The sequence below is a fragment of the Rana temporaria genome, chromosome 5 (assembly GCF_905171775.1).
Source record: "Rana temporaria chromosome 5, aRanTem1.1, whole genome shotgun sequence".
Taxonomy (NCBI): domain Eukaryota; kingdom Metazoa; phylum Chordata; class Amphibia; order Anura; family Ranidae; genus Rana; species Rana temporaria.
The window spans coordinates 224,565,069-224,590,419 of NC_053493.1; the positions used below are offsets into that span (position 1 = coordinate 224,565,069).

The 25,351-nt window shown below is 42.8% G+C and overlaps 1 protein-coding gene across 1 annotated transcript in view; it reads right to left on the bottom strand.

Moving 5' to 3' along the window:
* Window positions 1–25,351, bottom strand: part of LOC120940612 (cadherin-10-like) — a 571,924-nt gene that overhangs the window by 144,721 nt on the left and 401,852 nt on the right. The window contains exons 5-6 of the mRNA XM_040353567.1: window positions 24,071–24,238; window positions 23,016–23,203 (exon numbers count right to left, since the gene is read on the bottom strand). Coding sequence (XP_040209501.1) covers window positions 23,016–23,203; window positions 24,071–24,238 — 356 coding nt within the window. The remainder of the gene's footprint in view (window positions 1–23,015; window positions 23,204–24,070; window positions 24,239–25,351) is intronic.

Below are 25,351 nucleotides of genomic sequence, written 5' to 3' on the forward strand. Positions count from 1 at the left end.
TAATTTATTGTTGCCTACTCATTAGAATGACAGTTTGCTTTTGTTACATTGTATTTTGTTTCATGTGCTCACTGTTGCAAAGATAGTGCTAATTTCCATGAAATTCACTTTTGTATTTTTTTTTTTAAGATTTCTCAAATGAATTATATAGAATTTATTCAAGCTTATTATTCAAATAGTTATCATGCAGGGATGTATTAACCATCTGTAAACTGTATCTTGTAATGTTTTACATTTTAATATCACTAATATAATGAAAACATGTATGCATTGCCACCTCAAAGTCACCCCCTACACACTGTTATACTTTATCCTCAATTGTGGCAATGCTATTATAAGAAACCAAATCAACAAGTTTGTAAGGAAGTGATATTTATAAACCTGTCACTTTAGGCTCCTGTTTATGAAAAAAACATGGAACCTTAAGTTATTTTTATTTTATTTTATTTTTTATTTATTTACATTTTTAAGTGGAGGGTCACGTAGTGAAGAAAACAAATGATAAGATAATAATGACTGAGCAGGAATATAGGCTTATGATCAATACAGATAAACAATGGAGAGCAAGCACATGATCTGTGCATACAGGTTATAAAGCAGAGGTTTAGGGTCAAAAACAAGGCAGGGCCTGGAGCTGGTTCAGGATAAGACACACAATATTACCCTGAATTGCCAGATGACCTTTTAGTTTTCACACCAAAGGTTAAAGACAAGAACGGTCACTGATAGTCTGGTTGGAACTTTTCATCAATACAGCTTTCAGAAAATATTATAGTTCCAGTGTACAACAAATATACAGAAAAAAGGATTTACACAGGAGATAAAAAGGTTCGGAAAGTGTAGCAGAATGCAGTGGACAGAAAGACAAGATGCCAATATGCAGCAAATCGACATATAGGATAAATAGGTAAAAATAATCAATACAGGACAGAAAGATCAAGACAGAAGCAAAAGTTAATACAGATCAGACAGAATACAAAAATGATGCAGTGCGGTTGATTTACTAAAACAGTAGAGTGCAAAATCTGGTGCAGCTGTACACGGTAGCCAATCAGCTTTTAACTTCAACTTGTTCAATTATGTTTTGACAATAAAACCTGGAAGTTGATTGGTATCTATACAGAGCTGCACTAAATTTTGCACTTGCCAGTTTTAGTAATTAAACCCAACTAAAGGCAAAGCTCATCAAATCAATGCATAAGGACTATGGATGAGCTTAGTTCTGGCTGAATATGAGTTCAACTCAAACCCAGATTAATCGTTGTTCAGTGAATGGCAAACAAACTGGCTATATTTGACTATTTTTCCCACCCAAACCAAATGATCTGTGTTTTTGTGGCGACACTACCTCTGCTGTAAACAAGCCAGCTAGGGATCCTGGATGACGCAATTATCAAAATATGGTCATAATCTGTCATTTTGTATCAGAACTGACTCGGAAAAATCATTGGATGGCAGGTCGCCATGATGGCCTGTCAGCATTGTTGGGTGGCAGGTCATTCATGATTGGCAAGGATCTACATTGCTGGAGAACATAATTGACATTGACTTCTCTTGGTTTTGAAAGAGCTGCAATTGTCAAAATGACGATCTAACCAAGATTATTATGTGTAGACATGCTCTTCCTACCAAATTGCCTTCCAATTCTCTTTTTAAATGATTTCTACAGATTCAATGACAGTTAGTATAGTGCCTTTACAAAAAGAAGTAAAGGCACTATACCACATATTTGGTGGCACTGCCCTCTCTGCTTTTTGGGCTAGGATTTGTGACCTCATATTACTGAAACTAATATGAAACGTGATGCTGGCTGTTGTTTGCTTCACATCCCCTCCTACTCATTAAAAAGATACAAAAACTTCCTGACAAAACATCTGCTTACCTGGCCAAGGCCCTGATCCCTAAACTATGGAAAACTATTTGCATTCCATAAGTCCGGTATAGCTTGCGCAAAGTAGATGCTATTCACAAAATGGAGGAAACTGTGCCATGACACAAGATGGCTTGACCAAGTATCATAAAACTTGGAACGCCTGGTTTTCATTTATTTGGATGAAACGTTGTGGGCACGCCGTGAAATCAAAGCACACAGTGAAAATTGAATTTTCCACACCGCACTGCAAACTATATCACCCATAGTTCTGTAGGCTAGCAGTGACATACCTGAGTGGGAGTGACAAAGAATAAGCGCTGGGGGTGACGTACGCACGCCAATCCAATAATAGAAGCACAGCCCATCCACACCGCACCCACCAATCAGCGGCCAGCTGCTGAAATGATCCGATCTATGCTTCTAATATTTGCTTCGCCCACCATCGCCTCTCAGCCAATCAGTATTGCTGTAACCCGCCCTCCTCCTGCAGCCCGCCACATTTGACAAGATGATGCAGGCAGAGATGAAAGCGTGGCTGTGCTGTATTGAGGCGGGCGGGAGTGTGCTCTGCTCGGCTCTGTTCCCTGCACTTACCATGATCTGGAGAGCCTGCTTCTCATCTGTCAGGACCGGAGCTGCTGTGACTCTGACAAGGAGTGAGGCAGAGCAGGCTTTCTGTGATGCCCCCCCCCCCTCCAGTCAGCAGCACCAGCAGGACTGAGCGGTTTGCAGAAGGGGACTGAATTGCAGGTAATCATTGTGCAGTAACCCTTCCTTGTGCAGTAACCCTTCCTTGTGCAGTAACCCTTCCTTGTGCAGTAACCTAATGTAATGTGTAGAAACCAAATGGTACTGGGTAGTAATGTATGGTAACTGATAGCAACCAAATGGTGGGCAGTAATGTGTAGTAACCGATAGCAACTTAAAGCATAATTTACAGAACCCGGCTTGGGGTGCACACCCTGACCGCATGCTGCTGGCCCAAAACTAGCCCGCCCAGCGTCTATAAGGGAAAAAAATAATTGGGTTAGGGGGTGAAATGTTTTTTGACTTAATATCTACCTTAAATCACTGTGCTGTGTATGTGTCGGGTAGGTCAGTGTATGTCACACAGTGTATTCTGAGCACAACGCATTCCTGAACCCTGCATTCTGAACAAATTTAGCAGAAACTTAAATTTGTGGTCCTTTGGGGTTAAATAAGAGGGATGATCAGTCCCATGCTCTGTACAGAGACGCTGGCAGGTTTAATTCTGTGTTGGCACTTTGAAAGAAATAAGTTGGTTTTGTGTCGCGGTTTGGGCACTCGGGCCCAAAAAGGTTCGCCATCACTGGTCTATCACATAAAATCCCAATAAAATACATTTACACGTTTGCTTGTAACATGACAAAATGTGGAAAATGTCAAAGGGGTATGAATATTTTTTCGAGGCACTGTATTTGTGAGGCATGTTTTTTATCCACTCTATCTGTCACCACTCATTATTTATCTGGTTTGATGTATCTCATCAATCCCAGTAGATTTTATACTTTGAGTCCTATGAATATCAAAATAATTTTGTGTGGCTTCCTATTACTGCTCTTTTGAACTCTAATGCCGCGTACACACAATCAGAATTTACGACAACAAATGTTTGATGTGAGCTTTTGGTCAGATATTCCGACCGTGTGTATGCTCCATCGGACATTCCTGACAACAAATGTTTGATAGCTGGTTCTCAATTGTTCCGACAACAAAAGTTCTTGTCGGAAATTTCGATCATCTGTATGCAATTCCGATACACAAAAATCCTACGCATGCTTGAAATCAATTTGACGCAAGCTCGGAATCATTGAACTTAATTTTTCTCGGCTCGTCATAGTGTTGTACGTCACCGCATTCTTGACGTTCGGAATTTCAGACAACATTTGTGTGACCGTGTGTATGCAACACAAGTTTGAGCCAACATTCCGTCGGAAAAAAATGCACGGTTTTGTTGACAGAAATTGCAATCGTGTGTACGCGGCATAAGTCTCTTCATTGAGTGTTATATATTCCATATTCTCCTTGTTATTATCCCCTACACTTTATATCATTCGCACTGTAAGGCCGCTTACACACGATCAGTCCATCCGAACAGAGCGGTCCGAAGGACCGGTGTCATCGGTTAATCGATGAACCTGACTGATGGTCCGTCGCGCCTACACACCATCGGTTAAAAAAACGATTGTGTCAGAACGCGGTGACGTAAAACACAACAAAAGTGCTTAAAAAAACGAAGTTCAATGCTTCCAAGCATGCGTTGACTTGATTCTGAGCATGCGCGGGGTTTTAACCGATGCTTTTGCATATTAACGATTGGTTTTGACCTATCGGTTAGGCGTCCATCGGTTAAATTTTAAAGCAAGTTCTCATTTTTTTTAACGAAAGTTAACTGACCGATAGGGTCCACACACGATCGGTTTGGACCCATGAAAAGGTCCTTCAGTCCGTTTTCATCGGTTTTGACAGATCGTGTGTACCCGGCCTAACAGTTACTTCTTTTGATTGTCTTACTTTGGCTAATGTATAATAATCAGCTAAATCACAGACTAAACTGATTTGAATTATCTGATATCTCCATTGTTTGATAGTAATGATCCTTTCTCATATACACAATAAGAACTGCTACCACATATATGTATTGGTATATGCCAAAACCTTACCTTTCACTGACTGTTTTTGTTCTAAACAGAAATGTTCTGTATCCTTACTTTACTCATATATTGTTTATATTGTTTGTACTGTTAATTGAACATTTTATACTTTTTTGTTTAAATTAAATATTTTGTCACAGTGTGGATGCTATTAGCGGAGCAGATGTCTTCTTTTTATAAAGGGGGTTTACAGATTTAGATAAGCCCTCCACATTGCTTTTTGCGGACAGGATGTGGGAATAGGGGCCCTTGTCCCCCACAACATGAGAACAAGATGCCCTGCAAGGGGAGAGGCCTTGCTGCCCCCCTTGCAAGAAACTCGCCCAATGTTGAGGACATGTTTACTTGTATCATTTATGAGGAGCAATTTCCTGCCCACCCAAGCTACATGCCTGGGTGAGGATCTGTTTTGAATTATAGGGGAATCCCTATGCAAAAAAGAAATACATGGAGTGCTTCTTAAAATGCATACTATACCCTTATTCAGGAATGCATCCCATGTGGCCAGAAAATTGAGAGTGGCAAGCATGCAACAACAGCAGTAGTGTAACAGTCTGACAGATTTCCAGGTTAAATTGTAAGGCTAGGTTCACATCACGATTTTAACATCCGATAAACGGACCGTTAAATCGGATGGAATCGTATCTGACAAAATCGTATGAAAATCGGACAGTCATCTGATTTAGTACGATTTAGATTGACCACAATAGAAAAAAAAATGGACACGATTTTAACACAAAATCGGACACGATTTTAATACAATTTCAAATCCGGACCAAAAAACGTGGTCAAACACGTTTTTTGATACGATTTTAAATCGTATCAAATCGTATGCGGATCAAATCGGGTGCACTTGGGGACCTAAATTAGTGAATGGCAGTGAATGGATACGTTTTGCCATACAGATTTGGACGATTTAAAACCTAAAATCGTGAGTAAAAGTAGGATGACAAAATCGTGGTGTGAATGCACCCTTACTAGACTGTGTTTTTATTCTTAGTAAACCAAGAATGAGCCTAGATGTATATGCAAGGTGCATCCAGGTAAACAGGAAAAAATAAAAATTGCCAGCAGCATAAGACAAATATTTTTGGGGGAAAAGTGACATTTTTCATTTTTATTTAGCCAACAACTGTAATATCTATCATTTGTTTTCCTATTAAGGAAATGTACTTTGGCTTTAAGAGATTTTAAAGAAACAAAAGCCAAGCCACAGGGGCAAGGTTATATAAGACAGAAAGAAAACGATGAGTAGAATGATCAAAGAGAGTAAAGGGTCAGAAAAATCAATGGTCCAGGAAAGCATAAAACCAGAACATTTAGTTTGGTACAGTAAAAAAAATTTAATGAAATATTAGAGTAATTGGCCTGTTGCGTCACACATATTGTCATTCACTTTGCTCCTGTTTGTGCAATGTATTGAGTCAGCTTATCCACTATTCCATTCCACTATTCCAGCTGGGCAAAGCTTACAGGTTGTTGTATAAAGAATCTGCATAGCCGTTTGCCCAGTGAAAGTGCATGCACATTGTTATGTACAAATGTGTCAAAAACAAATAGGCTATGTCCTATGCTATTTGAGTGTAAATAATTGATTTAAAATAGAAAATATGACATTTGGCTACTTAATTTTTCCTTTTAAAAATCAATGTTTTTCATTCAAATGGCATAGGCTAAAACCTATTTACATTTGTTTTTTACCCCATTTGCACGGTAAAAATACACTTTCACTGGGTAATTGACTATGCAAATTATTTATTAAGCAATCCTCATCTATACATCTGTTAATCACACTGTGTCTCCTGACTCATTAATCTCTTTGCTGTTTCTATATCTATTCTACCCAACTGTTTCCTCCCATGTAAATAATCTAAAAAGTTTACGTTTTTTTATTTTATTCATTAAACATTAGGGATGAGCTTCGAGTTCGAGTCAAACTCATGTTCGACTCGAACATTGCCTGTTCGGCGAACAAAGAACAATTTGAGGTGTTCGCGGCAAATTCGAAAAGTCGCGGAACACCCTGTTAAAGTCTATGGGAGAAATCTAAAGTACTAATTGTAAAGGCTAATATGCAAGTTATTGTCCTAAAAAGTTTTAAAAACTGCTGTTTTTTCGGGAGCAGTGAATTTAATAATGCGAAGAGTGAAACAATAAAAGTGAAATATTCCTTTAAATTTCGTACCTGGGGGGGGTGTAAAGTTAGCATGTGAAATAGTGCATGCTTCCAGTACTTAGAACTGTCACTGCACAAAGAGTCATTTCTGAAAGAAAAAAAGTAATTTAAAACCCGACTTGCGGCTATAATGAATTGTTGGCTCCCGGCAATTCAGAGAGGATTCATTCATAAAAAAAAAAAAATAGCATGGGGGTCCCACTAAATTCAATTACCAGGCCCTTCAGGTCTGGTATGGATATTAAGGGGAACCCCGTCGTCAATTTAAAAAAAAATGGCATGGAGTTCCCCCAAAAATCCACACCAGACCCCTTATCCGAGCATGTTAACCTGGCCCCCCTCTCCTGAACCGTACCAGGCCACATGCCCTTAACATGGGGAGGATGTCCCCATGTTGATGGGGACAAGGGTCTCATCCCCACAACCCTTGCCCGGTGGTTGTTGGGGTCTGCGGGCGGGGGGCTTATCAGAATCTGGAAGACCCCTTTAACAAAGGGGACCCCCAGATCCTGCCCCCCCATGTGAATTGGTAATGGGGTACATTGTACCCCTACCATTTCACGAAGGAAGTGTAAATAGTTGTAAAAAACACACACACCATAGAAAAATGTACTTTATTAATAAAAAAATAAAAAATAAATCCAGCGGTGGTAATCCAGCGGTGGTGATCCACTCGGTCCTGGCTCTCTGCTCCAACGTTGTCGGTATCCAGCGATGGGTGATCTCCTCTCCGGTCCAGCGATGAGAAGATCATCCAGGATCCAGAGCGCAGCATCGCCCGCCTCCTCTCTCCGCCGGACACAGCCCGGCGAATGACGCGACTGAAGCTGTGACATTTATTTTATTGGTGAGGCGGGGCCACCCGTCACGTGACCCACCCCCTCTGACGCAAGGGGGAAGCCAGGCTTCCCCAGTGACGTAGCAAAGGGTGCGTCAGAGGGGGACGGGATCACGTGATGGGTGGCCCCGCCTCACCTATAAAAAGAAATGTCACAGCTTCAGCTGCGTCATTCGCCGGGCTGTGTCCGGTGGAGAAAGGAGGCCGGCGATGCTGCGCTCTGGATCCCAGATGATCTTCTCATCGTTTCACTTTTAGCATTATTATATTCACTGCTCCCGAAAAAACTGCAGTTTTTAAAACTTTTATTTTGCATTGATACATGTCCCCTGGGACAGGACCCAGGTCTCCAAACACTTTTTAGGACAATAACTTGCATATTAGCCTTTAAAATTAGCACTTTATATTTCAAACGTTCGAGTCCCATAGACTTTAACGGGGTTCTAAAGTTCACACGAACGCTTGGTGTGTTCGCAAGTTCTGGTGCGAACCGAACAGGGGGGTGTTCGGCTCATCCCTATTAAACATATCTAATATTGTGATAATTGATAATTGAATGAATTAGATAATTGTCCAAGCACATTTACAATTTAGTACAGGGACTTTTAGTTCAGTATAGAGTATATCTGCCTCCAATAGCTTGCCAGAAGATCTAGAGTCTTCCTGCCATTTCTCCCAGCAAACACAGCCCTACTAAGGAGTAAGGGTTTATAGTAATAGAAAAAAAAAAAAACATTAAAATAAATTACTGTTAAATTGCTTTTGGAAATGAGAGGTAGCACTGGAAACAAGAAAAATAATTTAACTAGACATAGGGCCAGATTCTCTAAGATTCTGCGCTGGCGTAGTGTAAGCCATTTACACCACGCCACCGCAACTTACTGGAGCAAGTGCCGTATTCCCCAAACACTTGCTCTGTATTTTGCGGTGGTGTAGTGTAAATGGCCCAGCGTATGGCCGCGTAATTCAAAGGGGGCGGCTTGTATTCAAATTAAGCGTGCCCCCGCGCCGATCAAACTGCGCATGCACCGGGCGGAAAAAGAGCCCAGTGTGCATGCTCCAGTTCACGACGGAAAACTTCAATGACGCCGACGTTAGCGTCATTGACGTAAAGTCGTATTCGCGGACGACTTAGTAAAACGATGTACCCGATGGAAAAAGACGACGCTGACCCGACCCCATACTTAACATGGCATACGGCGGACTGGCGTAAGGTTACCCCTCATATAGCAGGGGTAACCTTACGCTTACGGAAACGATGTAAGCGACGACTACGCGACGCTAATTCGTTCGGGAATCGGCGTATCAGGCTCATTTGCATAGTCAAATTAGAACTGAACGTAAACGCCACCTAGCGGCCGGCGTCGCATTACATCTAAGATCCGACGGTGTAAGTGACTTACACCTGTCGGATCTTGGCCGTATCAATGCGAAAATGATTCTAGGAATCACTCGCATAGATACCCGGGCTCAGAAACAGAGATATGACGGTGTTTCCTGAGTTACACCGTCGTAAATCTTTTGAGAATCTGGCCCATAGTTTCTATTAACTAAGGCAATGGAAATACATATAAATTCTTTCATGAGGAAAGCCAATGTCTTCCCTAATATAGAAAGATGCTGAAAACTGAGCATGTTGCTTCAACTTAAAGCTCAACTTAATGCAGACATAAAAAAAAAAAAAAACACAGTTTAATGCAGCTCTCCATAATAAAACCCATTTGATATATTTAAATAATTCAAGCAGTGAAGGTACATTAAATTATATATATTTTTACCATTTTATGGTGATACTTTTTACAGTATAGCTCAGAATGGGAGAGGGAGAAGCACCATAAGGAACTAATCAGTTGTGCTCTAGTGGTCATGTGCTAACAAAGTGCACACTGGTAGGAGGAGAGAGCAGAGAATTAATCTACCTATTGCTCCATTCTTTGTCCTGTTACATACTGGGGCATCCACAAAACTTTTAAAAATATATTACAGTTAGGGCTAGTAACTCATAAAAGAAAGACAGAATAGGACTCCCCACAAGGTTGGAAATCTCACTCCATAACTGCCTTTGGTGTTAAAAGGGGGATTGTATTTGGTTCTTTCTTTGATAAATGTATTCACTCAATCTTAAAACGTATATCTCAGCTTCTATTATTTTCTGTATTAGTGCTTCTTGTTGCAAGTCTGACTCTAAGGTGATGAGTCTATGTCTTTACTGTATGGGCATAGTCACTAGAACAAGTAGCTGAATTGAGCATTGAATAAAACAATGCAGCTTGATTAATACAAAAATACGCTGTTCAACAACTAGTTAGAAAGTGATGACAAAAGAGTAAAATTAGGAGAAATAGCATTGGAGTGAATTTAAGACTACGCTCCTATTGTTATTATTAACAAGTTCCCCTCTGGAGCATTTAATGTAATTATTTTTTACATGTGTTAAAATTTGTGACTAGCAAACTGCTTCAAACCCACAAAATAGTATATATTAATTGAAAGTAAAAGTCTTGTAGAATAAACATATGGAAGTTGCAATTTTTCATGTCACATAATGTTTTTGCAACTGTGTGTCAAATCTTTATTTTTAGTAAAAATAAATTTAAATTAATTTTAGTGCACACAAAAACAATCCCTGATGATCTTGTGTCTATTAAGTAGGTCCTGAACAGGTTAATCCTCAAAACTGTTACTTACCCGTGAAATAAATAAAAATAGGAGCAGCCAAAATTATCAACAGATAACTCTTTAGGCCACATTCACAATTTGCAATGTGGCCAACAGTGTTTACATAGGAGAACCCCAGCAGGGGTGACAGGTGCTTAAAGCGGAGGTTCACACAAAAAGTGAACCTCTGCTTTTTAGATCCCTCCCCCCCTCCGGTGACACATTTGGCACCTTTCAGGGGGGAGGGGGGTGCAGATACCTATCTGAGACAGGTATTTGCACCCCTTCCAGGTCTGATCCCTGCAGGGAATCCAGCCTGTGACGTCACCCCCGCTGTCTTCTAGGAAACACTGTTCCCAGGAGAGAGTCAGTGACGGCGCGCCACGATCCTCGCGCATGCGCAGTAGGGAATCGGGCAGTGAAGCCATCAGGCTTCACTTCCTGATTCCCTCACCGAGGATGGCGGCGGAAGCAGCCAAGGACCGAGCGATTGCTCCGCCTCAGCTGCTGACATCGCGGGCGCGCTGGACAGGTAGGTGTCCATTTTTTAAAAGTCAGCAGCTGCCGTATTTGTAGCTGTTGACTTTTAAAAAAAAATGGCGGAACCTCCTCTTTAAGTGCAGGAAGTAGCCAATTCAAAGCAATGGGGAGCTTTTGGGTCCCACGGACAATCAAGTCATCTCTATGCAGGCATCACCTGTGAGTAGGGATGAGCCGAACACCCCCCCCCCCCCAGGTTCGGTTCGCACCAGAACTTGCGAACAGGCAAAAAAATTGTGCAAACACTGTTAAAGTCTATGGGACACGAACATGAAAAATCAAAAGTGCTAATTTTAAAGGATTACATGCATGTTATTGCCATAACAAGTGTTTGGGGACCTGAGTCATGCCCTAGAGCAGTGATCATCAACCCTGTCCTGCAGGGCCCACTAACAGGCCAGGTTTTATGTATTACCTTGGGGAAATGCAGTCTAGAATACTGCAATCACTGAGGAGCAAATGATATCAGCTGTGATGTATTTCAGTTATCTTGCAAACCTGGCCTGTTAGTGGGCCCTGCAGGACAGGGTTGATGACCACTGCCCTAGAGGACATGTATCAATGCTAAAAAGGTTTTAAAAACTAGCGTTTTTTTCAGGAGCAGTGATTTTAGTAATGCTGAAAGTGAATCAATTTTGTTGTCTTATGACCATGACAAAAACAACATGCAGATGCGTTTTGGCACGCAGGCCTGGTTCACAGCTGTGAGTGATCGACCCTGGAAGCAGACTGTCTGCATAGTGATCAAATCCGAGTGGCTGTGATTAGCTTTGGGAGCTGGCATCCTCCCGTTGTTTTCAATGGGGCTGCCTCCCGCAGCTAATTGCTGAAATCCTCCACCGGGGTACACCCATATAAATGCTGTATGGCACAATTACAAATGTGAATGTAGCCTGAGTACTTTTACAGTTTATTTGTTTAAAATTAATTGTAATTTAAGCTGTGATTTTGCCATCCATTGTAACTTAGAGCTGAGCACTTCCAGGTTCACACTCTGTAGAGGACACAAGTAAACAGATGTTTATTGATGCCCTCCTACATATTCAGAGTGTTTGTTTTGGTCATAGGCTGACATGAGCCTAAAGCCCTGTACACACGATCGGACAAACCGATCGTGTGTGGGCCCCATCGGTTTGTTTTCCATCGGTGAAAAAAAATAGAACATGTTTTAAATTTTTCCTATGGATAAAAAAACGATAGAAAAAATGATCGTCTGTGTGGAAGTCCATCAGTCAAAAATCCATGCATGCTCAGAATCAAGTCAACGCATGCTCGGAAGCATTGAACTTAATTTTCCTCAGCATTTTGTAGTGTTTTACGTCACCACGTTTTGGCACAGTCGGATTTTTGACTGATGGTGTGTAAGCAAGACTGATGAAAGTCAGCTTCATCGGATATCCGCCGAAAAAATCCATCGGATTAGATTCAATCAGATATCTGATCATGTGTACAAGGCTTAAGAGTAAGCTTTCATATCTATTGTGGCTGCAACTTCCATTTCTGACCCACTGCCATAGGATTACAGCCAAAACGACCTACTAAAAATTCTGCTGCTGTATTTTATCCATAACTTAAAGCTGTTGTAAACCTCTGAAATTAAAAATGAACAAAATTTATCCTATAAGGTGACTTGACCAAAGCACATATAATGTGATTCATTTTTACTCTGTCATTCCTCTTTTATCTGCATGAGTCACTTCTGACAGTCTATGCTTAATCATGAGAGATGGCCCTGTCCCACCACCATAGCACATAGCAGGTGATTTACAGCCTCAACTGTGCATGTTTCCTTATAAGACTGTGTAGAGGGGAGTGTGCCCTTTGCCTCCAATTAGGTCTCACATTACACTCAGCTCCCTGACCTATGATGTGCAATGTGTGACATCAGGTCTCCACCCCCTGACTTCGGGAGATAAACAATGTTGTGTAAAATGTGTGCTTTAGGAGGATGAAGAGAAGGAGGGGGATTGAGATAAACAGGTACAACTTATGTAGGAGGTTTTGTTTTATCACAGTGTATCACCCGAGGCTAGTTATTTCAGTGGGTACTCATAAGGGTTTACAACCACTTTACTGTAAAAGTTGAAAAAAACACCACATACAACATACAACCAAAAGGCATCTCCCAAGCATATACTTAAAAGGATTGTTTTTTTTTTTATATCACTGCTTAAAAGGACCTCTGTTCAGTGCTTCTCTTTTTTTTAAATGTTTTGCTTTGGTAAATGTTGCCTATGGCTGTGTCCACCTCACATTGCCAACAAAAGACACAAAGGTTGATTTACTAAAACTGGATAGTACAGGGGCGGACTGACAACTCATGTGGCCCCCGAGCAATAGAAGATCATGGGGCCCCCTGTGTTCCTGCCCACACTCAAGACACACCTGCACAGGGATGAATGAATGAAAACTTATATAGCGCAGCACATGCGAATTTAATCGCCTCTGGGCGCTTGTTGTTCCTGTCTCCTTTGGTATCAAAAGAGATGAGTCTTGATCTTTCTCCTGAATGCTAAGTGATTCTCCTCCAACCGAATGCTGGTTGGTAAAGCGTTCCATAGTCTAGGCCCTTGGACCGCGAATCTCCTTTCTCCTTTGGACTTGTATCTGGCTTTGGGTATCTGGAGGAAATTTTGATTGGTGGAACGCAGAACGCGATTGGGTTTATGAGCTTTTATTTTTTCGCATAGATAATGGGGAGCATTCCCATAGATACATATATGCGTTAGACAGAGTGCTTTAAAAGTGATTCTGTCTTTTACTGGTAACCAGTGAAGGGCTCTCAGTGAAGGTGAGATTGATTCCCAAGGTTTTTTCCCAGTCACAAGTCTAGCGGCCGTATTTTGAACGACTTGTAGACGAGCGATTTGGTACTTGGGGAGTCCGAGGTAAAGGGCATTTGCATAGTCCAATCTTGAGTTTACAATAGCTCCCACCACGACCGCTATGTCTTCCTTGGGAATAAAAGGAGTAAGTCTGCGTAGTAGGCGCAGCAGATGGTGAGATCCGCTGACTACTGACCCTATTTGTGCGTCCAATGTCATGTGAGAGTCAAAGATGACCCCGAGACTTTTGACTTTGGCGCTAGGGGTGATGATTTTGCCCAGAATGGGCGGGGGGTCCAAGTTGTAGGTTGATTCATACGCTTGGCGTGAAACAGGAGAAGTTCTGTTTTCTCTCCGTTGAGTTTAAGATAACTCTTTGTCATCCAGTCCTCTATCAAAGAGAGGCATGTCTCTAGATTGAGGTGATGATCCTTTTTATTGCAAATGCGGAAATATAGTTGCGTGTCGTCTGCATATGAGTGGTAGAGCAGTTTTTGACTGCTAATAATCTCAAAAAGAGGGCGAAGATAGATGTTGAATAACACCGGCGACAGGGGGGATCCTTGAGGGACTCCGCACGATACCGTGCATTTCTCAGAAGTGAAAGGTCCTAACTTCACTATTTGCGATCGGTTTTCCAAAAAAGAGGAGAACCAAGATAAATCGCCTTCTGCGACTCTGGCTACTTCAGCTAGCCGAGTCAATAAAAGCCTGTGGTCTACTGTGTCGAAGGCTGCGCTCAGGTCCAACAGAACCAGAAGACAAGATTCTCCTTCATCTGCGGCCTCGAGAGCGTCGTCCCATATTTTGAGCAATGCGGTTTCTGTCCCGTGTCCAGGCCGGAATCCCGATTGAAATGGGTCAAGTAGGTTGTGGGTATCTAGATGATGTTGCAGCTGTTGTACCACTACTTTTTCCATTACCTTTGAGAGTACATTTAGACCTGCTATTGGACGACGGTGGAGTGGGTCCTTGGGGTCCAGGTTGGGTTTCTTCAAGATGGGTCGAATTATACCCTCCTTCAACTTGGAGGGCACTATGCCTTCCCTGAAGGATTGGTTGATAATCTGCGTGATAGGAGGTGCCAGGATGTCGGCGCATTCCTTCAGCAGTTTAGTGGGGATGATATCATTCGGCGCGGTGCTGTTACGCAGAGTACCGATGATATTTTTAGTGGCATGGATAGAGATAGGTTCCAGCGTGAACTTACCTGGTTGTGGTGAATTACTGCAGGTATTGTGTAAATCATTACGGGGAGAGTTGAGGGGGGAATTATTTTGCTGAATGCTTTGTCGGATCCCCTCGATTTTATTAATGAAGTAATCCGACAATTCACTGCAAAATTCTTGTGAGTCCGAATTGGGGGCTTCAAGACATCTTGGATTCATGGTCTGAGTGACCAATTTAAAGAGTTCGCGTGGGCGATTAAGGGCGCTGTTGATAGCCTCGGAAAAATAGTTTTTCTTGGCTTTGAAGATTTCTTTGTGGTATTTTCTTGTTGTTGCTTTGTAGACGATAAGGTTCTCATCTGAAGAGCTTCTTTTCCAGGCGGCTTCCGCCCTTCTACGCTCTTGCTTCAGTAATGCCAGTTGGTTATTGAACCAGCTGGAGTTATTAAACCAGATGCAGGTTTTACGTTTCGGCACTATTAAGTCGGCTGACTGTAATAGGGCTGTGTTTATGGTATCCAGCGTTTCTTCAGCCGTTTGATGCGGCTGAATTGTATTTATTTTTTTCCTTAACGTGGTTTTGAAGAGTTCCGAGTGGAGCTTCTTCTGACATCTAGTCCAGTGTGTTGTCACTAGATTTGATGTTTTAGTTAAGGGTGGGAAATCGGAAATAATGAATTTAATTGCATGGTGATCTGTCCATGGCAATGGGTCATTTTCCAAGATTTTTATTTCCAGATCTTGTCTGAAAATAAGATCGAGTGTGTGACCTGAAGCATGTGTGGGCCCACATACTAGTTGTTGTAGCCCTAATCCTTCGAAGTGATCAATGCAGGCGTCGGCAACGGGGTCTTGCGGGGAGTTGGCCCAGAGATTAAAGTCCCCGAGCAGCAAAAGGTGTTTGCTGTTAAGGCTATAGGTGGAGATAAAGTCCGTCAATGATGGGAGAAACTGCGATTTTGGGCCAGGTGGCCTATAGCAGAGTAGAATCCGGACGGTCTTCTGGGAGTTTGTTTGTAGTTGCAGGGTAAGGTTTTCCATAAATGGAAGAGGGTTTTGAAGGACAGGTTTAGTGATTGCAAGATGAGTCTTATGGATCACCGTCAGTCCTCCTCCTCTTTGCCCTATTCTGTTTTCAGTTATGATACAATAGTTTTCTGGCACCAGTTCTCCGAGAATGGTGTTACAGTCAGCTGTAAGCCAGCTCTCTGTAATAAAGAGGCAGTCTAAATCATATTGTAGAATGAAATCATGGATTTCCAGTCGGTGTTTTACTGCCGATCTTGTGTTGATCAAAGCACACGATATATGCTTAGGCTGGGGTAAACGGCTGAGATTTTTGATAGTCGATCGTCGATCGATTCTCAAAAGTCGCTCAGTTCTTAGGGCTTTTTTAGTGATGGCTGGTAGTATTGCGGCAAATTGTCTCAGATCCCCAATGGTTTCTGCAGAATATTGCAGATTAACCATAGTCGCCAAACACCAGGGGGAGGAGGGAGGGGGGATTAATCAAGGATTAACTTAATCCTCGATCCTGACTTGGTCCAGAGGAAGGCAAAAAAAACCTGGTTGTGCTACGCCAATATGCTACGACAGGGAAAAAAATTCCTTCCTGACCCCTTGAGAGGCGATCGGGCGAACCCTGGATCAAGTACAAATGGCATTTGAGAGAGGGGGAGTGGGGCTAGGGTGTTGCAAGATGGCCACCACTCCGGCTGCAAAGAGCCAAGGTGGTGACCTCGAGGGGGGGGGGCAGGGGGGGATAGCCAACTGGTAGTTATTGAGTTAGGAGATGGTGGTAGGTGACCCAATTACACGGGGGTAGCAGGCTGGTATCTGGAGGGGAAGAGTGGGGAGCCACTCGGTCGCGGCGATGAAGGGAGGGGGAAGGGGCCCTACCTATCTACATCCCGTGGGCCACACGTCCTACTCCTAGGAAGCGTGCGCCGGTAGCTGCCGGGATGCAGTTCTGGCCCTAGGGAAGAGGGGGGTCCTGCTGGTGTCAGGGGGGATTGATGTGCAGCTGGCAGGTGAATGGTGTATCGGGGGGGGCGCCAAGCCGGGGAATACAGAGTTGCCGCCGGGGGCTCTCGGTATATCAAGAGTTCCAACTTTATTAGCTGCAAGCTTGTTCTGTATCGGTGATTGGAAAAAATAATGAAGACTCCTGTCTTACCTCCTGTTTCAAACTCCAGGTTTTTAACTCCGGCACTTTTGATCAAAGAATGCACTTCTGGTCAGAGAATGCACATGTGAGGCCACCATCAACTGGGAGCCAGCTCCTCTGGGAGTCTGTACAGCCACTTTATACTCACCTGTGAAGACCTGTGAACAAACCCACACCTGTGAACAATTAAACCCTCCCCTTAATTAGCAGAGAGGAAAAAGAAAAAAAAGCTGTTTAAAAAGTGTCAGAGAAAAAGAGGGGAAAAAAATCCACCCTTGCAAACAGAAGCAGTTGATAGCAAACTCCAGGTTTTTAACTCCGGCACTTTTGATCAAAGAATGCACTTCTGGTCAGAGAATGCACATGTGAGGCCACCATCAACTGGGATACTGTGGGGGAGCACACAGGGGGACACTAGAGGGGGAACAGCACACACACACAGGGGGACAATGGAGGGAGAGCACACACACACACACACACACACACACACACACACAGGAGGACACTGGAGGGAGAGCACACAGGGGTACACTGGAGGGAGAGCACACACAGGAGCACACAGGAGAACACAGGAGGGAGAGCACACACATGGGGGCACTGGAGGAAGAGCACACAGAGGGACACTGGAGGGAGAGCACACACACACACACACACACACACAGGAGGACACTGGAGGGAGAACACACACATGCATGGGAACACTGAAGGGAGAGCGCACACACACACACACAGGGGGACACTGGAGGGAGAGCACACACAGGAGGAGCACACAGGAGAACACTGGAGGGAGAGCACACACATGGGGGCACTGGAGGAAGAGCACACAGGGGACACTGGAGGGAGAGCACACACACAGGAGGACACTGGAGGGAGAACACACACACGCATGGGAACACTGGAGGGAGAGCGCACACACACACACACACACACACACACACACACAGGGGGATACTGGAGGGAGAGCACACACACAGGGACACTGGAGGGAGAGAGAGCACACACACACACACAGGGGGTCAATGGAGGGAGAGCACACACACACACACAGGGACACTGGAGGGAAAGAACACACACACAAAGGGGGGAAATAGAGGGAGAGCGCGCACACACACACACACAGGGGGACACTGGAGGGAGAGCACACACAGGGAGACACTGGAGGGAGAGCACACACGTGCACACACACAGGGGGACACTGGAGGAGGAGAGCCTGTGCGCACTAACACACACACAGGGGGGCACTGGAGGGAGAGAACTCACACAGGGGGACATTGGAGGGAGAGCGTGCACACACACAGGGGGACACTGGAGGGAGAGAGAGCACACACAGGGGGACACTGGAGGGAGAGAGCACATGCTGGGAGACACTGGAGGGAGAGAGAGCACACACAGGGGGACACTGGAGGGAGAAAGAGCACACATAGGGGGACACTGGAGGGAGAGAGAGCACACACAGGGGGACACTGGAGGGAGAGAAGCACACACAGGGGGACACTGGAGGGAGAGAGCACACACAGGGGGACACTGGAGGGAGAGAGAGCACACACAGGGGGACACTGGAGGGAGAGAGCACACACAGGGGGACACTGGAGGGAGAGAGCACACACAGCGGGACACTGGAGAGAGAGCGCACACACACACAGGGGGACACTGGACGGAGAGCGCACACACACAGGGCGACACTGGAGGGAGAGACGACCCACAGGGGACGCCGGAGGGAGAGAGAGCACACACACAGGGATCAAGAGAGTATCATGGGCCTTCCTGTTGTCATGTTGGGGCCTGGGCCCCATACATCTGTACTTGGCCCCCACCCCCCCGATGATGGCCCTGGTGTCTCAGCTTCACTCACCGAGTCACCCGATGCCGATAATAATACTGTTAACGGCGCACTGCTCCCCGCTGGCCCCTCTTCTAGTCTGTCCCAGGTGATGTCACAACACATACAGTACAAGCACCTGGGACGGATGGGCCGGTGAGGAGCAGCGCACCATTAGCAATATTATTATCTCATTATAACAGCCGCTTCAAGTGGCCTCTCATGGGGCCGGGTTCGGGCCCCTAATGGCCTCGGCCCTTGAACGGTGCCCAAGAGCCCGACTGGTCAGTCTGCCCCTGGGATAGTACAATATCTGGTGCAGCTCTGCATGGAAACCAATCAGCTCCCAGTTTTTTTTTGTCAAAGCTTAATTGAACAAGCTGAAATTAGAAGCCATTTGCACCAGATGTTGCACTCTCCATTGTATTAACCCCCTAGTGATACGTTTTTTTTTGCATGGTACTAACACACAGGTTTGATGACTCTAAGCAAGAGGAGGTTACAGTAGCTAGAAATAACAGCAGTGGCGTACCATCTCCCTTTCCATGCATTTAGCCCCCTGATCTGCATACAGGGCGCCAAACTCGTGGTTTCCAATGTCAGGGGTATATTTCTCTGAAGCAATCGAATAGAGCCAGAGGCTCTTATAGAATTCAAAAAAGGGTGGACTCGGGGTGCAGAGCACTGTGCCTCGATCCCACCAGTTGTGTGACAATGAGGAAGAGAATGGCCCTGACGCATTTTGCACCAAATCTAGAGCTTAGTCATGACTAAGCACTAGATTTGGTGCGAAACGCATCAGTTGTCTAGGTTTTTCTTTTGCTTGCTGTGACTTGTAGTGCTGTTCCTATTTCAATAAAGGCAACCATTGTTCAGAATGCGGCTGTCCAGAAACATCCTTTGTTCCTGTCCAGTTGTGTGACAATAGCGAATGTATATTCGCTGTTTTCACACTGATTCTCCTTCCAGCCAAATAGGAAGTGGGTCATGAGACCTGTCACTCGACTGGCTGAAAGGAGATGAGATCTGATTGGCCGTCAGGAGATGGAGGGAGGAGATGCTGGGGAACCGAGGGAGGAAACGTCCACAGCCTGGAGAGAAGCCACTGGAAAACCGAGGGTGGAAATGCCTGCAGCCCAGAGAGAAACAGCTGGGGACCCGAGGGAGGAAACGCCCACCGCCCACAAGATGGGGTAAGTGTGGGCCCTGACTGGCAGAAAGGAGGGGAACAAGGGTAGCTAGCCCTCTATAAAAACACAGGCCCCATGGTTGGAAGCAGCCAGTTAAATAAGCAGACACATTGAATAATGGATATCAAAGGGATTTGATTTTCAATCTGGTCAAGCTAGCTGTGAGGTACCCAGGTATTGGAAGGATTGTGAGGATTGCATTAAAGACATGTCATGCCCTATTTGACAACAGCTTCCCATTGAGCTTTGAAAATAGCCATAATTTAATATCCAGATTAACTTCCCCATAGAGTTTGCATAAGGCTTGGTTCAGGTTTTGTGAGTTCCAAGCTAAATTTGACAAACCACCAATGCATCAATCATGGACAGATTTTCTCACCCCTATTATTTATGTGTGGAAGATAAACAGTTTGATGAAGACATTATTGTAATAAAAATGGATTGAAACTCAAACGTATTGTAAAAGAGAATAATAAATGTGTGTTAAAACAGCTAATACAACTTGCAAAGAGACCTCTAATCAATCCAAACATTTGTATGTGGACATATTTTCCCTGCGTGAATATATTTAACATTATAAACTCTTTATCACAATTTTGGCTTCACAAAGTATAAATACTTAAATACACTACTTATGAACACAGGTTATCAGTTTCATGCCACTCTAAGCTGAAGCAAATCAGCTTAATCATATATTTATTTCAAAACTTAGATACCTGTCTATAGAACGGTGTAAAACCCTGTAAAAATAGAACTATTAGTTTGCCATGTTATTGTAAAGATCAGTCATGGCATGACACATTGTATATACTGTACGTAAAATGTGATATGCCAGCACAAGTGATACAGAGGTATGCCACAATGTGAAATCTAAGCTCAGCAGCTGTATGTCACAATAACTTAACTCAGATCAACACTAGTGTGCCAGTACAGACACAGAGATAAGCTGTGTATTCTTCAATATAATATAGATCAGCAGCTGAGAATAGGAAAGCTTTGTTAAACATACTTGACATAGTAACATCACTTGAATGCACATTTAATACTTTGATAAATTCATCCTGACAGGTTGTTCTCTGTGCAAGTGATAAAAGCACTTGATCTCGTCCTAATATATATGTATATATGTGGACAAACACAAAAAAGTTTGGCAGAAGTTGGGCTCCATTTCCATACAAATGAAGCATTAATACAAAAAGACATCCTTAGCCTCCAAACCAAGGATAAACCCATCACCTAAAAAGCATACACAAGAATAACACCAGTATCCTTACACATTAAAGGCCAGTTCACACAAAAATGATTATTGACATGGAGCCTGATGAACTCAGTGCCCCCGGCACCTCATAAATGTCTTGTATATTCCTTAAAGCAGAGTTCCACTCGTTTTCTGTTTATTAAAAGTCAGCAGCTACAAAAGTGTAGCAGCTATGGTGGACCTGCCCACTAATTCAACCATTTTGGAAAGAGGTTGATAGATTCACCAGAGCTCTACCCTCCCACTAGATTTCTCCTCCGCCCAATTTCTGTTACACCACTCCACTATTCCAAAATCTGACTACTTTCACAACCCCTTGCCATGCACCTAGTCAACGCGCCCAAACTTTGCATCCCGATGCATTGAATCCTCTGACCATAACACAATGGTTCAACCATATACAAAGAATCGCTGATATGGAGGAACTTATCCACCAATCGAGAGACACTCCTGATAAGTATCGGTCAACCTGGTCTTGCTGGCAACATTTCAAAACAACAGACGATTATCAAAGACACCTGCCCCAAATTTGCAGGCACATACCCCGAAACAGGAGGGGAAAGAGAAGACAAAAACATATACCCCTGATTCCACAATCAGCTGGTTCTGGCACTTATCTGGCACATATCTACCTTTAGGCTCTAGTCACTTCCTTTGACCCGTCCCATCCCCTAACTTTAGAGTCCCCTCCCCAACTCCCACTCACAGTTTCTAATCCCAATACCTACTATAAGTACTAAGTACTCTTACCTGCGCATCCCTGACATATGTGCACATCCAAAATAAGGTATGATTACACCTACTTCCAGCCTACCCACAATGACAGCAATTAATGATAATCACACCCAAGTTTCTACATACTGAATTTTGGGGAACATACTGAATTTAAGGGAACATAAGTGGAAACCTTACATAGGTAATATGATAGGTCTCCACCTGCTACTAAGGCCAAATAATAGGTCCAGCCCCTAATGAATCATGGACACAGCTCCTCAAATCTTTAAAGATTCAGGTTGAAAATCCATTGTGAGAATTCACCCATATCAATATGTCTGACCTGACCTTGCTGATATAAGGAAAGTGATGAGGAAAGTGTAATCAATTAGTACTCGCTGCTTAATGTTAGGTAATCTGCAACTTCATTGGAATATAAATCCCCCCCCCCAACAGAGTCTGATCCCATACGGGGTGTCATGGTAAGGCGGATATGTAGCCATAGCCTCAGTGGAATGGGCATTAGCTGGGACTGATCTTACCAGGGAGCATATCAAGTTTATTTTAGAGATCCTAAAGTTTTGTTTGCTTAATAACTATTTTTGGTTCGATAGGCAATATTTTTTACAGACACGTAGTGTGGCGATAGGCACCCATTTCGCTCCCAGTGTGGCCAATCTTTTTAAAGGTTTTGAGTGTGCTATTGTGCATGGTAACGCTAAACACATGTTAACACTCATAATAACCTAAGTTAATGCTCATGTATTAATGAACTAAAACAGATAATTTTGGTGTAAACAGGCCCTTAAAAAAGAAAATAATATTGAGCATGATTTTTCTTGAAAACTGGGCAGAGCTTTTTGTGGGCCCCTTGGGTCATTGTTACTTGGCCTTAGACTTGATCATGAGCTGTACCAGCAGTACAATTTATCAAGGGATTTAAATCATTAGCGTCATCCAAAAATGAAACTCAAATTATTATTTTTAGGTGGGCATACTATTTAACTGCATCTTTAATCTTCAGATACATCAAATAAGCAGGATGTTAAAATAACATTGTCACAGACTATTACAGCATTTTTTGTTTTGTGATGTTTTCATAACATTACATACCTTTCTTACAGTTATGGCACCCTCTTGTGTTGCTCTCTCTGTTGTTACTTCAAACATTCCCATTTCATCTCCATCTGTTATTCTATAACGTACTTCAGCATTTCTGCCAATATCAGCATCCACTGCTTTAATATGACCAACAGTAGTCCCAACTGGAGATGATTCTGAGATGCTAAGATGGTAAGTATCTACATTGAAAAGCATAAAGGTCATCATTGATATAAAATGTTATCATTAAAGTATAATTGTAATTCTACTAACACCATTCAGGACATTTATGTCACTAATGGAAGTTATAATTAAATATTACTTACAAAATGTAAAAATAAAGGTTTCTTGGAAGTATTTTGAGGCTTTTTTTTACATTTAAATGTCGACTATGACATCATATGCGTAAAGATAATATCTTAAATGATTAAAATTGCAAATTTAACACATCCATTTATTAAAAATGTTTTAGACTTTAAATTCAATAGTAGACATAAAAAAAAGCTTTAGCAAAATGATCTTAAATCTAACTACAGTACTCAGTAACTTGAGTCATTGATGTATTTGTTCCTGTTTCATCCTCTTACTTCAGTGTAAGAGGAAGAGGAGGACACTATAAACACACAGCAAAAGCTGTTATTGGTCTTTCTATAACAAATAACAGCAAATTGAAGGTACCGAGTTGATCAAATCAGCTCGGTACTAATGCCTCCGTTTGCCAAAATTAGCAAACAGAACCGTTTGTAAATGGTACTGGGTAAATAACCATCCACCACATTAATTTTTTAAACATGTAGTACAAAAGTGGTTAAACCAATAAATCATTTAATAAATTCTTAGCTGAATAAACTGACAATTTCTTTCATATCTATCATGCCATGTGTATATTATTTCTATATTTTTTAATCAGGATAATTCTGAAGCCATTTACCGTAATTTGTTTAAAGTGTACTATGAAAATAACTTATTAAAAAGAAAGTACAACATATACTGAAATTCTAAAAATATATATTAGGTGAAACTACTTCATATATATTATATACAGAAAATATCTAAGCATAACTTACTTTGAGTAAATCTAGGTGGATTGTCATTGACATCAGTAAGAGAAATATTCACAGTGGTTGTTCCTGACAATCCTCCCATTTGGCCACCCATATCCTTGGCCTGGATAACAACTTGGTAATGTTCCCTTATTTCTCGGTTCATGTTTGGCAATGCAGTTCGAATAATACCTTGAAAAAACATACAACTTATTTGTTCATATTCATATAAACAACTAGACTAAGGGTACAAGAAGCATGGAATTCACCTTGTATTACAAGTATGATTCAACATGTTATACATGTACAGGTATTCAACAGTTATTAACTTATCAACCGAGGATAGGATTGATATTCAGATGTGTGTATTTTTCACTACAGTGATGATATTTAACATTCTAATTTACATGGTGAAGAAAAGAACAAGACCACCAGCACTAATAATGCCCCACTATTATAGCGGCACATACTTAATTCTTGACAGAATTACGGATGCTAACCTCTATCACATGACATGCCATCTGACGCGTGCTCTGGATTGGTGCCGCCATAGTCCTCCTAAACAGTGGGTACAGGTGGAACAGCTCCTTGCAGGGATTCCGCTGGATTTGGTGATGTGGTGGCAAATAGATTTGCCTAGCTGGATTTTAGATCCCCCCACGTGGGAGAGACATGGCGGGTCTGTTCAAACGCTTTTTGTGATTTGTCTATTGCTCCAAGCCCCTTGCCACTCACCAGCATAGTCGACAACCCTTCTTTCTGCCCCAGACTTCATGACTCTAGATTCCAGGATTTGAGATCGGCTAAGCCTAAGCAGGCCCATCATTTAATTTGTAAATGGACAATGGATAACCAGACAACAAGTCATAGATGATCCGACTTTTATGGGACTATCATTCTGGCAAAAAGGATAGCTTTCCCACTTCATTGGCTCTTTACCCTCCCCAGAGACCTTTTTGAGAAGCCTCACAATATTTGAACTTTTGTGAATAGAACAATCTCCCCTGCGCAATGCAGTTTCTCATACCTATCAATTTCTGATATCTCCATTGCCAGACTTCAGACCTCCTTATATCCCCAAGTGGGAACAAAATTTAGGGCTAAAATTTACAGACAAAAAAGTGGAAAGAAATCTTTTGTTTTCTTACAAAACTTCTACTTGTGCTAAGCACCATGAAGCTGGGTTTAAAGTGCTGACCTGGTGGCACTATACACTGGTAAAGATTCATACAATGTTCCCTCAATGTTCGTATCTCTGTTGGAGGTGTGGGGAGGAGTCTGGTTCACTCCTTCACATCTTTTGGT